This window comes from Equus quagga, chromosome 18 (assembly GCF_021613505.1).
Source record: "Equus quagga isolate Etosha38 chromosome 18, UCLA_HA_Equagga_1.0, whole genome shotgun sequence".
Lineage (NCBI taxonomy): Eukaryota > Metazoa > Chordata > Mammalia > Perissodactyla > Equidae > Equus > Equus quagga.
Window position 1 is genome coordinate 39511791 of NC_060284.1, and position 14633 is coordinate 39526423.

The 14633-nt window shown below is 38.7% G+C and overlaps 1 protein-coding gene and 1 long non-coding RNA gene across 4 annotated transcripts in view; one reads left to right on the forward strand and one right to left on the reverse strand.

Annotated features, from left to right (window-relative positions):
- VAV3 (vav guanine nucleotide exchange factor 3) overlaps nucleotides 1-14633 on the reverse strand; it is a 350711-nt gene that overhangs the window by 107719 nt on the left and 228359 nt on the right. For all 3 annotated transcript variants that reach the window (XM_046645400.1, XM_046645401.1, XM_046645402.1), the window contains exons 18-19: nucleotides 5140-5165; nucleotides 105-150 (exon numbers count right to left, since the gene is read on the reverse strand). In XM_046645400.1, the coding sequence (XP_046501356.1) occupies nucleotides 105-150; nucleotides 5140-5165 (72 nt within the window). The remainder of the gene's footprint in view (nucleotides 1-104; nucleotides 151-5139; nucleotides 5166-14633) is intronic.
- Nucleotides 1124-2444, forward strand: LOC124229896 (uncharacterized). Its single transcript, XR_006886013.1, has 2 exons — nucleotides 1124-1186; nucleotides 2183-2444. It is a non-coding gene; the product is annotated as an uncharacterized LOC124229896 (long non-coding RNA).

Genomic DNA, 14633 nt, shown 5'->3' on the forward strand with positions numbered 1-14633 from the left:
TGTGGGAACAAAGGCCAACAATCTGACTTTCTACAGCAATTCCCATATACTTTCATAATTACTTAACTGAAGTCATGATTATAGATGTATAATCAGAAACACACCTGGATCCACCTGTCTGGGGGTTCTTCGGAGTCCATTGGTCCGTTTCTGTGCAGAAAGGTAAAACAAAGCAAAATAAAGATTTTTGTATTATTAAACTGTATTACTTTGTGACACTTTGGAAGGCCAATGAATGTTGCACTTTTTCCTTTTAAGAGTATGACTAAATTTGTTCAAAACATTTGGTTCTAAAGTTTGTTTTTATAATTTAACCTTTTTGTTAAATTATAAATTGTCTTCCACTTGAACACCATTACATTTGATAAGTCGTTGACACCTTATAGCGCTATGGGAAAAAAAATCTCTCATTTGCCATCTCTGGCTATTATGACTAATTTTTTTGGAGTCATAGTGACTAGAGGAATTAGGAGAACAAAGCCTAGACATGCATTCTTGGTTGGAAAATGCTCCCAGCAAAGACACACAATCTCCAAAGCTCCAACTCAGCTATTTCTAAGGCCTGACAGACCAGAGACTGGAGAAGGTATACAACCCAAAACAAAGATCTCAAGATCTGATTTTAGCCAACACTTAAATGAGAATGGTGTTTTAATTATGGATCAGCTGTATCTGACAACTTTAAAAAATCAAACAGGCATGCAGCTTGTGAACCATGAAAGTAAATTCTCTTTACAGAAAAGGAATCTGTAAGAAAAACTGCACATTATAAAAATTATAGATAAGATTCAAAACAAAAGAGATTTTAAATCTTTGAAAATACAGTTACATGTTCAATTTCACAGGCATTAAATTTATTCCTTTTTAATAACAATGGTTATCTCACTAACTAATAAGGACATCATTTGCACTTTTTGATCATATAACTAGATGAAATGCTAAGTCTAAAACTACCATATAATTCAGATTTTCACAAAAGCAGGTTTCTTTCTATGCGTGTTGGGGTTTGTGCCTGTGTGCAGACTCCTGTGTGCTGTGTTCAGAGCACACTTGGCTTTGCTAAGCACACATCAGCCATGGTTCTTCTTAGGGTTCCTCCCATTGTTTTCATTCACAGGTGAAATGGGGTCTTAACTGCCTTCCAAAGGGCCTCAAGCCATATCCAGCAGACTTTCTGGGATCTCAGGTGAAAGCAAATTGGAGACATTTTTAAAATATAATTTTTGTTTTTAACCCAACTACTTTCAAAATGAATTTGTGAAAGCCTAGTATGATCATTAAAATCAGCGTTGAAGCTATGTTGAACAAGATGGATAACTGTACCGGAAAAACTACAGTATAAAGAAGGCTGTTGTGAGTGAGGAGAGAATGGAGCTCTGGGCTGCTTGGCAGCCAACGCACAGAAAGGAGAAGCACTATGAGTTACAGGTTCATATCTGATAACTTGGAAGCAAACTGCTTTCAAAGAAAAACTCCTTTCTATCTGAAATTTTCTAAAATTTTTTGGTGCTCTCTATATAAAGGACAACGAACACAGCGATAATATTTTCTACAGGAAAATATATAACGATGGCTATCTTGTTGCTATTTACTTCCTACATATGCCCGCACCTGCTTAGCATACAATAGAAGGTGCCTTTCTACCGTTCTTATACCTTCTACTATCAAAGTGCTTGGAAGGCAAGAAAGCAATTCAACCTTTGGGTCTTATTCCTGGAATCCCTAAACCAGAGCTATTTAAAAACTATAAACTTAGCATGTGAAAAAGAGCTCTTGAGTTCAAGAGCAACCCTAGATTACCTTGAAGTTAGGATGAAAATAGGGCACACAGTGCAGTTATTAAGAGTATGGATTCTAGAATCAGGCCGCCTAAGTTCAGATTTGGACCCTGTCACTTGTCACCTGTTTGATTCTGAGCAAGTTAGTTAACGTCTCTGTGCCTGTTTTCTCGTCTATAAAACGGGGATAATAATAGCACCGACTTCACGGCATTCGTGGCGAGAACTAAATGAGTTAATTTACATTAAGTACTCAGAACAGTTCCTGGCACATCGTAAAGGATTATTAAGTGATACTTTATTATTATCGTCATTATTATTAACTTCACGGTATTTTGAATGTTTAAATTCACATCAAGGATACATTCTTCTACTAAGTTATTGCTGTACTGCTTCTGTTTTAGGTTTTTCCTCCTGAAAATCCATGAAAATCAGTCACCCTGAAAACAAAAGATTTTCTCCAGGAAGAGTGGACAGTGGAACAAACTATGATCTGGCGCATTTAAAAAAAAAAGAAAGGAAAAAAAAAAGGAAGGAATTTCAACTACTGAGACCAAGTGCATTTGGAGTCTGAGATTTATCATACTTTAAAAGCACCTAATAAGTATTTTATACTGTAAAAAATTTGGAAATGTTTAGAACATTATTAAATGTTTAAAATGCAAATTTCAATTGTCATTCTGTTACACCCCATTCAACATACTCCCCTCCCCCACCTATATTCTCAAAAGCCTGGGACAGAGATGGACAAAACCTTGTCCCCAGCAGGGGGAGGGGAGCACGTCTAGTGGCCATCCTGGGAGCCCCACGAGATGAGGGGAATCAGAACCTTCAGAACCTTCTCAATCTCCTTTGATCTACCTAGAAGCAGGAAAATCAAACAACCAACCAACCTAATTTTATTTCTTGTTTTATTCCCTATGACCTTGTCTTTCTCTAAAATAAATACCTTTACCATCCAACAATCTCTCTTCTTGCCTCTTTTGTGAGAAACCTAATTCTCTCTGTTGATTTCACCAACAAAACAAGCAAAGCTTCCTTTGCTATATGGAACTGGCTTTGGTTCTTCTACCTGTTTTAAAGGTAGAAAACCTCACATTAAGGAATAGATTTAAAACGGATATGTATTAAATAGATATGTAATGATAACCATGCTTCCTGGACCTGGAGGTGGCTTCTGAATGTCCACTCCAGAATGGGATGGAAGATGAACATCCCAGGTGTGGTTATGAGGCTCATTGATCTTGTGGCTACTGAAAACGCACCTACCTTGAGAATGAAGTATAAAATTAAAAATAATAAACTCATAATTACGGCTATTGAAAGGGGAAGAGAATAAGACCACAAACTGGTACATGAAGAAAAAGATTATCTTCAGGAGAGGGAAAAAAAATCACACAGATTACAAAAGGGCTTCATCTCTACCGCTGGGAAGACTCTTGCACATCATTTAACCATCTGCCTTGGACAGTAAAGCACCTTCCACACAGTCCCCATGGGAAGGTATAGAGTGAAAGATGCTTCTTAATGTTCTTTTGCTACACTTCTCCCTTAAACCAAGCTAAAGCTTAAAAAAGGGTTGGCCAGTATAAGAGCTTATCATAATTATCCATCCAAAGTAGAGATTATTAGCAGAATCACCCATTAAATAAATATTATACTTATTATATTCAAAAGTTAAGCAACTGATGCTACATTTTAAAAAATCAACATGAAAATTAATTCCTTTCATAATAGGCTTACATGCAATTTTTAACAGTATAAAAAGGCCTGGAGAGAATTATTTAGTATTACGTGAAAATTATTAACCACTTCATATTAGCACATTTTCCTTCTGTAAATACACCCACTTCACATTACTAAAATTAAATCAAGTGAAATCATCTTCCCTGGCAAAAAATGATCCATATATCTAATAGGATTTATCTGATAGGACAAATGTAAAATAACACTGAGCTCAGAGCTCTACAAGGAGATCTGTCTCAATAATCTAACAACAGCGTGAGAATAAGAGAAAAAAGGCTGCCTTCCAAGATCTTCATTGGCACTACTGGAAGAATCCTTATAGCCCTGATGAAAAATCTTACCTGTCGACCCAACACAAAGAAATTTTCTGTTAATTTATTTTAGCCCTAAAAGAGCTCGTGTGGCCTATTTTAAAAATATTATTATATTATGCATTTCTTGATCTAGATTCTAGATTCTAAAATATAGTCAACTGATACACTGAAGAGGTGCATATGAATTTCCTCATATCACACTCTTGATACCCCATATGTACAAATTATGAGCTTATGCAAACAAGTAGAAACAATTACCTTTTATCTGACATCTTGATGTACTTTTCATTATTTTTACCAACTATTTAAATGCCAGCCTATTAAAAACATACTAATATTACCTCACTCTTAATGAGATATAATTGTTGTGTTAAAATAATTTGGCACAATGTTTTTTGTCATTCTTTTATTCTGAAAACCAAAATATGTGTACTTTTGGTTCACATAACTAATCACACACATTTTACATTTAATTTTTCTTTGCTATGACATTATTTTGGGGAGGTAAGAAATTGGTTACTTTTGGTTGAAGGCCAAGGCAATGGTTGTCTGAAAATCTGCCATATCTTTCATTCTTTCTTATTTTTTAAAAAATTAGCTTCATTCTAAGAGGTGATAAGGATTACACACTTTTAAGCCATTAGTCCTTAGACTCCGTGTTAAACCAAAAGGAAATGTTATCAGATCTTGATTTGATCAACACAACATGATACAAATCATGTTTGTTTTCAAATGGAAAACTACTAGAAACAGGAAACCATATCCTTAGGGGAATAACATTAGAACTTTTCGGTTGTACAAACATTGGGCAGCAACACAATGTTTCATGACAAGGACAGGTCTACCGACTTCCTGGGACGAGAGCCACCGTCTTCTGTACTAACATGATCAAAGCTATTCATTCCAAGGGAATGCCTTCAGATGCATTAAGTTTTATAAACCTCGGTTCTGTGGGATTCTGTAGCAGGGACTAGGGAAATAGATCCCTACATTAACACCACAACATTGCTACAATACTTATTTGAAATTTATCTGAATAAGTAAGATTCTGAAATGTCCCCTTTCATACACATTCTTAGATTAAATATTCACATTTTTCCTCTGCCTAATGTCTTTTGACTGTGAAAACTCCTCTGATTTAACCTGCACGTCTCACTTACAAGCACTTGGTTGCTCACACTATCTCTGTTTCTAACCATTTTTAAAGGCACAGTTAACATTCTAAAAGCTCAAGCCTGCTTAAGTCAGCAAACAACCCAAATTGCAAAAGTTAGATAAAAAATTTTAAATGTTAATCTTACCTCCGACGGTTTGAGCGTCCCTTGTTCTGAAACAAACGTAAAAATTGGCATTGTCAGTGTACAGTTATCTTGTCTGGTTAGCAGCCTTACTCTCTGCAGCGTGGTCCAAACACTACTGCTTTGTTTTCCTAACTGGTACCTGTAATATATTTCCAGGGTCCCTCAGGCCGGGCTAGGAACTGTTTTGCAACCTGGGTTCCTTTGCCTTATTGGCTTGTCAGGAAAGTGACTCATGGTTCTAAATGACTTCTAGGTTATGCTTAACTTTTTCACCTGTTTATTAAGCAATGTTAATTCAACCACGTAAAGCTCCCTAAAACAGGGGCTCACACTAAATTTATATGCATAAGAGAAAGCCAGGTGGGAATCTTTCTTTCAACACACCTAGTTTTAAGAATCTAAAGACACTAAGTTACAAAGGTATTACAGGGACTATTCATAACAACTGCAAATTTAACACAGTATAATATTCATATGATTTTTTTTATTAAGTGGCTACAACTCTTATTTTTAATTTGGGGGGAATTAAAGATTTAAAGACGGAAATAAAAAAGTGACAGGATTCAATTCCAATGCTAATTTTCCTCTCATCCTTAGTTTACTTGTCTATAAATAGAAACAATAATCTCTTTATTACATTTTAGTTCCTGAAAATGACTAACAGAAAGGGCCCTGAGATCTTCAGGTGAGTAATGTGGCAGGAAGGTAGAGGGTTCCTCTGAGAGTAAAGATACACACTGCACGTGGAAAAGCTAGTGGATAGTATTTTTACTTCTTTTCCTATACTCAGGAGCACCTCTATACACTGGAACTTCTCCAGACTGTGCAAGAAAACACCTCATCATCTTGGGCCTATGTCTATGGTTCTCCCATCTAAAATGATCCTCTAAAGAAGGAGAAGAAGAAACTGAAGGAAACATCAGGAAAGGGCAAGTCTCTATAAGAGGTTCCAAGAAACCCCACAACCAGAGCTCATGGGGAAAACTCCTGCAGAACATCTGACTAGCTGCCACAGATTGCTTTACACAGGAAGACGGCCTGGGGCATGGAACAGGACTTTTTTTTAAGGAACTACTCCTAATTAATGGAAATGGGAAGACTGATGGGCAAAAAGTCACCTTTCTGCAGAAAAACTAAGCCTGTATTCCTTTGCCAGTTTCAAACCCCATCACCCTAGTTTTCATAGATACCTGTCTTCTGTGAAGGCATCTTTGCCAGGTCTGAAGTCGGTCTTTACAAAGGAGTATTCCTGGACAGAAAGCTATTTCATTTCTCTCTTCCTCCCAGTTAGAAATATACAATGTTACAGAAGCAAGGCTGCCTAAGAGGACGGGTTTGGGGAGAGGATCTATGAAATACTATTTGGCTGGACATTGTGCCCAGACTTAGAACCCCGGTCAGGTGAACTTGGCTTCCTAACAGAACAGTTGGGATACCTGTTTCACTGGTTTAACCAGAAAGACCTACATGCCAGCATAGCCCTAAACTACTTTCTTCTATTGGTGACTTAGACAAAGAAAGGGCTTGAACTGGGAATCACAAACTGCAGGTAATACCAAACAGGAGGGGACTTTAAGACTTCCATCCAAGGAGACTGAGGAAAGCTTTGAATTTCTAAACGACCTCGAAAATGGGAAAAACCTCAGATCTTTCAGGTTCACTGTTCATAAATGAGTGTGTACTTTAATTTCAACTCAAAAGTATTTTTTTCTGACTGTGCGTAGAAGTGTTTTTATGTCCTTGTAAAGTAGGTCTTTTATAAATGCTATAAATGTATTAATTTTTCCCTTAAACTCAGTGACAACCCATGTGGCAGCAGTTGTCACACCATGCTCCATGGGGGTCATCTGGGTGCTCCTTGGGAAGAAGAAATGATGGGATCTAAGGTGGTCATCTAGCTATGCAGAAACTCATACCTTTTTACCCAGAAAACAGGTCCAGGACCAGAAGACCCTCATTTACAGGCTCTTCATATCTTGTTGCATAGGATTCAAGTGCAAGCTGGCCAGCTCCCTGCGTGAATGAGCATCTATCACAGAACTCAAGAGCGTGCGAGGTCCAATCGGGGCATGAATGGGACTGGCACAAAGTGAGGAACAAACTACATTTGGCTTACCACCTTACCCAATTCCCTCTCCTTCATTTCTCCCACTTCTTATTGTCTCCTACTTTCTTTCTTTGAAGAGAATCTTCTTTCAAGAGAATTAGCTTTCCTCACAACACTGAATGGATGTACTGAGAACTGCTCTATACACAGCCTCCTTTGCGTAACCCAGACAGGAAGAGTGGAAAAGGGGCTTTGTGCTGGATGCAACTCCAACTCTAAGGACATGGCTCCTTAATTGTGACACACCCTTTCCTTGCCATTACTTCCTGTCCTCATGGCCAACACATCCACCCCTACCCTCTACCTAGCCAACCAGGAAAGAAGCCCATTTCTTCCATGGACTTGGCATAGAGCAGTTCACACTCGGATCTGCTCGTACTGGGTAAAGCACACAAATAACGGCTCTTGAAAGTCTGAGCTTTTATTTAGTCATAGCTCATGGTACAGTTCTGTAAGTTTTCTGAGGACAGGGCAAACGCCAAAGGACTGGAAATAACTCTTAGAATTGGTTCTTAGCTCAGAAATTCTTAGCCAGGCCCCTTTACTTATTCTTTTATACCTGCTCTAGTGGCCATACCGTTGAACTGATTGCCTCCTTTACGAACATAATCTAAATTCTGATGGACATACTACAGCAACAGCTTATTAACTTATACGAAAATAACAGTGATGAGAGAGAAGAAAACCCCATGGTAACACCGTTTCATACATTTTCAAAGTAAAAGTTAATACTGGCTGGGATAAGAACCTCTTTGAGGAAGCACTCTATAGAAAAGTTGCTCTAATCTTAAGTCTGCAGGACCAATCTTTACTTCCTCTTAATTTGTACCCAAGACTACTATGGCGGGCACTTACATGTCTAAAAACCTGTGTGTGCGCCACGGTTCTGCATCAGGACTAAGATAACAAGGGCTGATAATCATCGAATCTATTTTGGCTGAATTCTGACCAAATAGAAGGGTTGCTGGTTGAGATCTGATCAAAAAATCTCTTTCCGTCTCTCTCTTTTTCTCCTGGGAACTTCCTTAGGATAGCAATTCACTTCTTCAAGTTTGCAAACGTTTTTAATCCTCAACTTGTCTTTACCCTGCGGCCTATTTCTCAGGCTCCTATTGATCAAACTATATAATGTTTTTACCCTTTCAAGAACCTTTCTAGATGGTGACTCACAGGCCCTCAAGGGGTTTATACCTTGCATTCTTTCATCCTGTCCCAACTGGTTTAATGTAAGTGGTGTTACTGAGGGGCTGGGAGCCTTTGCAAACTTCACCTTCCATGTCAGTACAGGCTCAATGTGCACATTTATGTAAGAGAAATGATTTTCACTGAGGCTTTAGACTCACATCATATAATTCATTTGTTTAAACATAAAATTCAGTCCTATTATATTTGTTTTTTCAATACAAGCGGCTCTCAGTGCATAGACTATTACACAATTTGCTTTGTCTCTTATCTGAAGTTCTATTTCTTAAGACTAAGAAAACCAATGTCCAGTAAGATTGTTCGTCTCAAAAGAGGCCACAGAGAAGTAATTACCAGTATAGCTTTTGAAGGTGCCTTGTCATCATGGCTAACATGCTATTTTTGTGAAACATTAAAACTAAAAGACAGTTATACTAATCAAATTGTGGAGGAAGTTGCACAAATGCTATGTTCACCACTCAGATCTACAGCAATATTTTGAAAAAGAAAAAACTATACATAATATTTGGAAAGAGGCTTTGATTTCAGGTCTTTCCAGGAGCTCTAACAGGAATCCAACCATATAATAGTTTCTAGGTCACTTTAATAATTATTAATATACCCTTAAACTGACTCAAACAGTTAAATGGAAGAAATAATAACTACCTTAGAGTATAAAATTGCCTTGATAAGTTAAAAAAGACTAATTTATGTAAAAGACTTTAAGTAATATTAAGTACAACCAATGCCATTTTTTTGGTTATGAAATCAATGATCAAGCCTCAGCTCATGTAAAAGTAATGTGATAAAATGCCTAGTGGTAGAAGGCTGAAATAAAATTGTTCTAAAAGTTCATCTCTTATGATAAAATACTGCAATACTATTTATAAAAGACTCATTGGGGTGCAGGTTCTAGGTAGCAATCTTGCAGGTTTAAACCATCAGGATACCAAGGCAACTTCCTTCCAATTAGGAGTAGCTACAGCGGCAGCAGGAGCAGCAGCTGGCCTAGATAAATTGCGATTAAACAGATAAGCAAATGGGGATCTGCTTCGGTTAAATATTAGAGCAGCTGAGGCTTGCATTCCCACTAAAGGAAAAGATGCATTAAACCAAAGTCGTCTGCTCCAGCAATATTTGCCTTGCAATGTTACTTTCTTTCTTTAAACTGAGGGGATGCAAAGCAAGCTATGTTGATCAATGCCAGGGGAAGAAGGGGACCAAAGAGGTTTGGCCATACATTACAACAGGGGAAAAAAACAAATGTTCCCAAGGGTTGTAGTTTAGGACTAGGCCTTCACGGCGGTGTACTGGGAGAAAGAAATGCCGCTTTAGAATTATATCAGCTGTGCAGTGACTTGTTGAGAGTCTCCTATAATGGAGCTCATACCTATTCATTATTAAAGTTGGAAAGTTTTGGCAGCACACTTCAGAGTCCGTGGACGTGTTGATCGTTGAGGTTGCCATGGTAAATGTGAAGGAGTCAACTCAAGTTCAGCAGAAAGACAGGGAAACTGCCTATTCTTTATATCCACGCAAATTCTCAAGTGTTACAACATAAACTAATCACCCAACCTTCAAATTTGTTTCCATATTGCATAGTTTGTCTTATAAGTATAAACAAAACTTAAAAACACCTTCTTTCCATACTTCAAATGTACTTGAGTTAAAAATCTATCATCGTCAAATATTAATTTGAATGAATTACTTCCTTCATTCAGAAATGCACTGTATTTTCGCCAAATAATTATTTCAAGGATGAATGAAGACTAGATAAATTTAAAGGATACAGAGCATGAAATATAAAAGGTTTCTGAACCCAAAGAAGACAACATCCAAAGAAAGCTTAACGTCCACAAAAAGAAGTGCCCAAGACCTATTTTGAATGCTTAATGGTTAGTATTTAGCCACATTCAACACTATTAAGGATTGTATTTGGGTTGAAATATTCCTATTTGGGGAAAAGGAATAACAATATGATATTAAGCACCCTGACTTCAGACTTGGGACTAAGGGGTGACTACAAAAGATCAGAAATACATTCCCCACAGTGAAGGAGCATTTTAACCTACTAGAGGAAATAAAAAGTGGCAGAGACAGTAGTGCTCACCAAATAGTCCACGTGTTCCCCTACATTTTCCAGCTTCCCTTGTAATTAAGTTGATGCCATATGACCAGTTTTAACCAATGGACCATGATAAAACAAAATGGCATTGCTCACTTCTAGTTCATGGGTCTTAAGAGCAGCAACCCTGGAGGCCATGTGTTGAATTGGCAGAGTCACAAGATGGAACTCGCTTGGATCCCTAAGCCATTACTTCGAAGGGAGTTTATCCTGGAGGGCCATGGAACCCACAGCAAACAGTGTGTGTATGAGAAATAAACTTTTATTCATTAAAGCCACTGGGATTTGGGGGTTTTTAGTTACTACAACGCAGCATAACCTTGACAAATACATAAAAACTACACATAAACTAAGTAGAAGATAATTAAAATCAGACTACTATTGGGTGGTCAAGGTGAGGTTAAATGATTGGCAAAGAGCTTAGAGAAGAAGTAAAAGAAGGGTAGGATCTTGGACCTTTAGAGAGAAAAGGGAGTGTATTTCAAGGAGAGGAAAAGTAAGATCCAAGCAAGAAATCTAAAACTGGAATTGACTGGATCAGGGAGTAGATTTCTCCAGAAATAGAGGTATTTTTGTCATCAGGTGTTGTGTGAGCTGGTTCACTTTCTTGCTACTTATTAACCTAAGCTGGGTGTCCCTTGTCAAAGGCCTGATGATTAATGCTCAGGGCATGAGCCTTTTCTTGCATAAACACTAGAAAGGAATGCAAAAGGTCTACCCAGTTTTCTATCTTTCAGTCTTAAAGTATCAGCCAGGGATTCAGACAAGGTTTTTATTCTACTTATTCTACATCCAGTCAAGCTCTAGTTTCCATGAGGGTGAAACCAAAATCTGTATAGTCTTCTACAACCTTCTCCTGCTTCTGGCTCTAAGACTACCATGATTTTCAGGGCCCAGGAACCCTGGTGCACTACAGTTTTGCTCATGAATCTGTCCTTCTATTTGCCAGTCTATCCACTCACTCATCCATCCACCATGGCTTCCCAGAGGTCAGAACATCAATGAAGCATGGTACTTATTAGCAAGAGGCTCATAGTCTAATTGAATTTTGGACATTATTCTGTAAGGAATGGAAAGTATAGTGAGCAGAAGAGAGACACATCAGACTTGACTTTAATAAAGATCATGTTGGAAATTGTATAGGAGTAAGATCAACAGCAAGGAGTTGGGAGGCTTTTGTAGTTGTCCAAACAAGAGACAATGAGATTTTTTTTGTCTATAGCAATACCATATCAGTGTATCCCAGAGAGACTCAGGAGGAGAACTAAGAATAGGTAAGTGAATGAAGATGAAGCAGGGGGTAAGTCAAGGCTGATACTCAGATTTGGGTGAGTGTATGAATGGTGGACCTTTAACTAGGACAAGGAATAGGAGGAGGAAGTCTGTGGTAGTCACTAATGAAGCTGGTTTTAGATATGTGAAATTTGAAGTCACTGCAGGACATCTGGGAAGGGATATGTAAAGAGAAGATGGAAATTTTTAATCCAGAGTTCAGGAAAAGTGCCTTATATGTGAATAGAGCCTTATCTACCTGGGGTGTAGTTTGCAGCTAATACCAGTGAAATTAATTAGATCTCCAAAAGGTGGCATGGGAGGATGTGGTGGGATGTGAAGGAGAGTGTAACGGACAATGGTTAATGGCCACATGAAAGAGAAAGGTCAATGAGGTAAGGCCTGAAATGTGATGACCAGTGGATTTGGCAACTAAAAGGCAGAGTGAAAGATTCTCTGGCTTTCATTTAGCCTCTGGGTTACTGTGTCATTTTGTTCAACTAGTACCTCTTCTCCACCCAGCCACTCCCTTATCTATAAACATGTCCAATGTTGAATGAACACGGCATGCTCCACTTTTTGGAATTTCCTTCTATCCCAACTATCCAATGCTTATAATAACTCCACCATTCTTACTAGCCACAGCTTTCTGGACCACAAGTGAACTCCTGACTCACACGGAGCCAGTCTTCTTGTCTCTTGAGAATATATTTAGACTGTGTTAAGCAATGGAGCTATAAAGCTCTGTGAAGTTGGGGTCGATCTCAAACCATCTATGATTTAATTTTATGGGGGAAGCTGAATTATGTAAGCATTTGAGTGTGTCTTAAATTAATACTATTCACTTGCTTTAAATTTAGCTGTTGGGATGACGTCCCCCAAAGTCAAGTTCTCTTGAAATGATAATCACACACTTCTCCAAACAAAAGCCCCGTTCAAGTTAACTATGTCTCCAGCCCCTGATACATCTTGTCTTTTCTCCTGCCCTCCTCCCCCACACCCACATTTCCCCAAATATGCCAGTCACAGAAGACAATATTGCTGAACTGTTGCAAACAGTTCCTGCGGCATCCCTTCCTGGAAGCCGAAACAAAGGACTGTGCAAAATGTAAGCCAATTTTGGGTTTCTCTGCTGGCTGGGAAATAGCCTATAAAGTCTAGTTTGCCCATGATCTCAAAATACTACCTATTTGACCACACTCCCATCAGACCCCCCAAGCTCAAACTCACATGCTACCCATGGTTACTTCCTACATCAATGCAGGAAGGGGTGATTTTGAGGAGAGGATGTCATGACTTCCAACTTTTAGAGGACATCTGTTTGGGAGTGCAAGAGGGAAGGCTTCTGATAGAGCTGTAACAGAGATTCTTCTTCACTCTGAAGCTAAGGCCCCTTTATTTATAAGGGCGATCCAGCAAATCCTAATCTGAAGGCAAAAAAGGGAAGCCTCCTGGGAAGATTCTTACTACTTCATACTACCGATTAACCGACTATGGGCGTTCAATGCCATTGGCCTCCTAAAAATCTTGAGGAGGAAAAGACAGAAACAGAGGAGACAAGGAAAGGGAGAGAGAGAGGGAGAGGAAGGGAGAAAGAGAAAAAGAGAGAATAAGAACAAGGACACAGATGCTCACAACAGAAAGAGAACGGAGGACAACACAAGGATGCAAGGCAGAGAAAGAATCAAGAGAGCAAGGGAATTATGTTTAAAACTTCAAGAAACAATTCTAGCCAGAGGTTTAAAAAAACATTTTTGGGGCCGGCCCGGAGGCACAGAGGTTGAGTTTGCACGTTCTGCTTCAGCAGCCCAGGGTTCCTCTACTTTATATGTGGGACACCTGCCACAGCATGGCTTTACAAGCAGTGCATAGGTCCGCACCCAGGATCCAAACTGGCGAACTCTGGGCTGCTGAAGCGAAATGTGCGAACTTAACTGCTGTGCCACCAGGCCAGCCCCAACAATCGTGCTCTTTTCACATTTTAATGATTCAGTTTCTTCATTTTAAAGTAAGAGGCCCTAGAACTTAAGGTGTCAAAATTTCTTCCAGTTCTGAGATTTCCAGGAGGAGAGGGCAGGCATGATCCCCAAGGATGTCTAAGTTTCTCATAGGACTTCAAAACATTTCAATCTAAACACATTTGGTAGTTAGGAATTTAATTGAATTCAAAAGTGTTTTTGCTTAAAAAAAACCCAACTATTAGAGAATCTCTTCCTTTCACAGAGAAAAACCAAACACATGATTAGTTCCTAGGGTTAGGTCCTGTGCATTTGACACATCTGACATATCATCACAGCTAATTCACAGGACTGGGGTCCTAGGCCAGGGGTTAAGAACAAACTCAGGAGTTGGACTGCCTCAATTTGAATCTTCACTCTATTGATTAAGCAACTCAGACAGGTTACTTATTTCTCTGTGCCTCCATTTCTCATCTGTAAGGTAAGAATAGCAATGATACCAACTTGACAAAAATTTTATAGGACAAAATGAGTTAATAGTGATAAAGTACTTAGAAGAGTACCTGGCACTTTAAAAGTACCAACTTTTAAAGGGTAGGTGCTATGATTATTCCTATTTTATAAGGGACAAAACTAAGAGTTATAAAAGTTAAGCAACTGGGGTCCAGAGCCACCCAGCAAGTAAGCAGCGCAGCTGGAGTCAAACCAGACCAAGACCCCAGAGCTGGTGGGCTTTACTGACGTCACAGGCTGTCTCCCCACACAGAGCAACTCATCTAAGGACAGAACACGCTGAAATAATGACTCAAGAACAGATGCTGGGCATATGCCACTCTTGTATGTGGCTAGA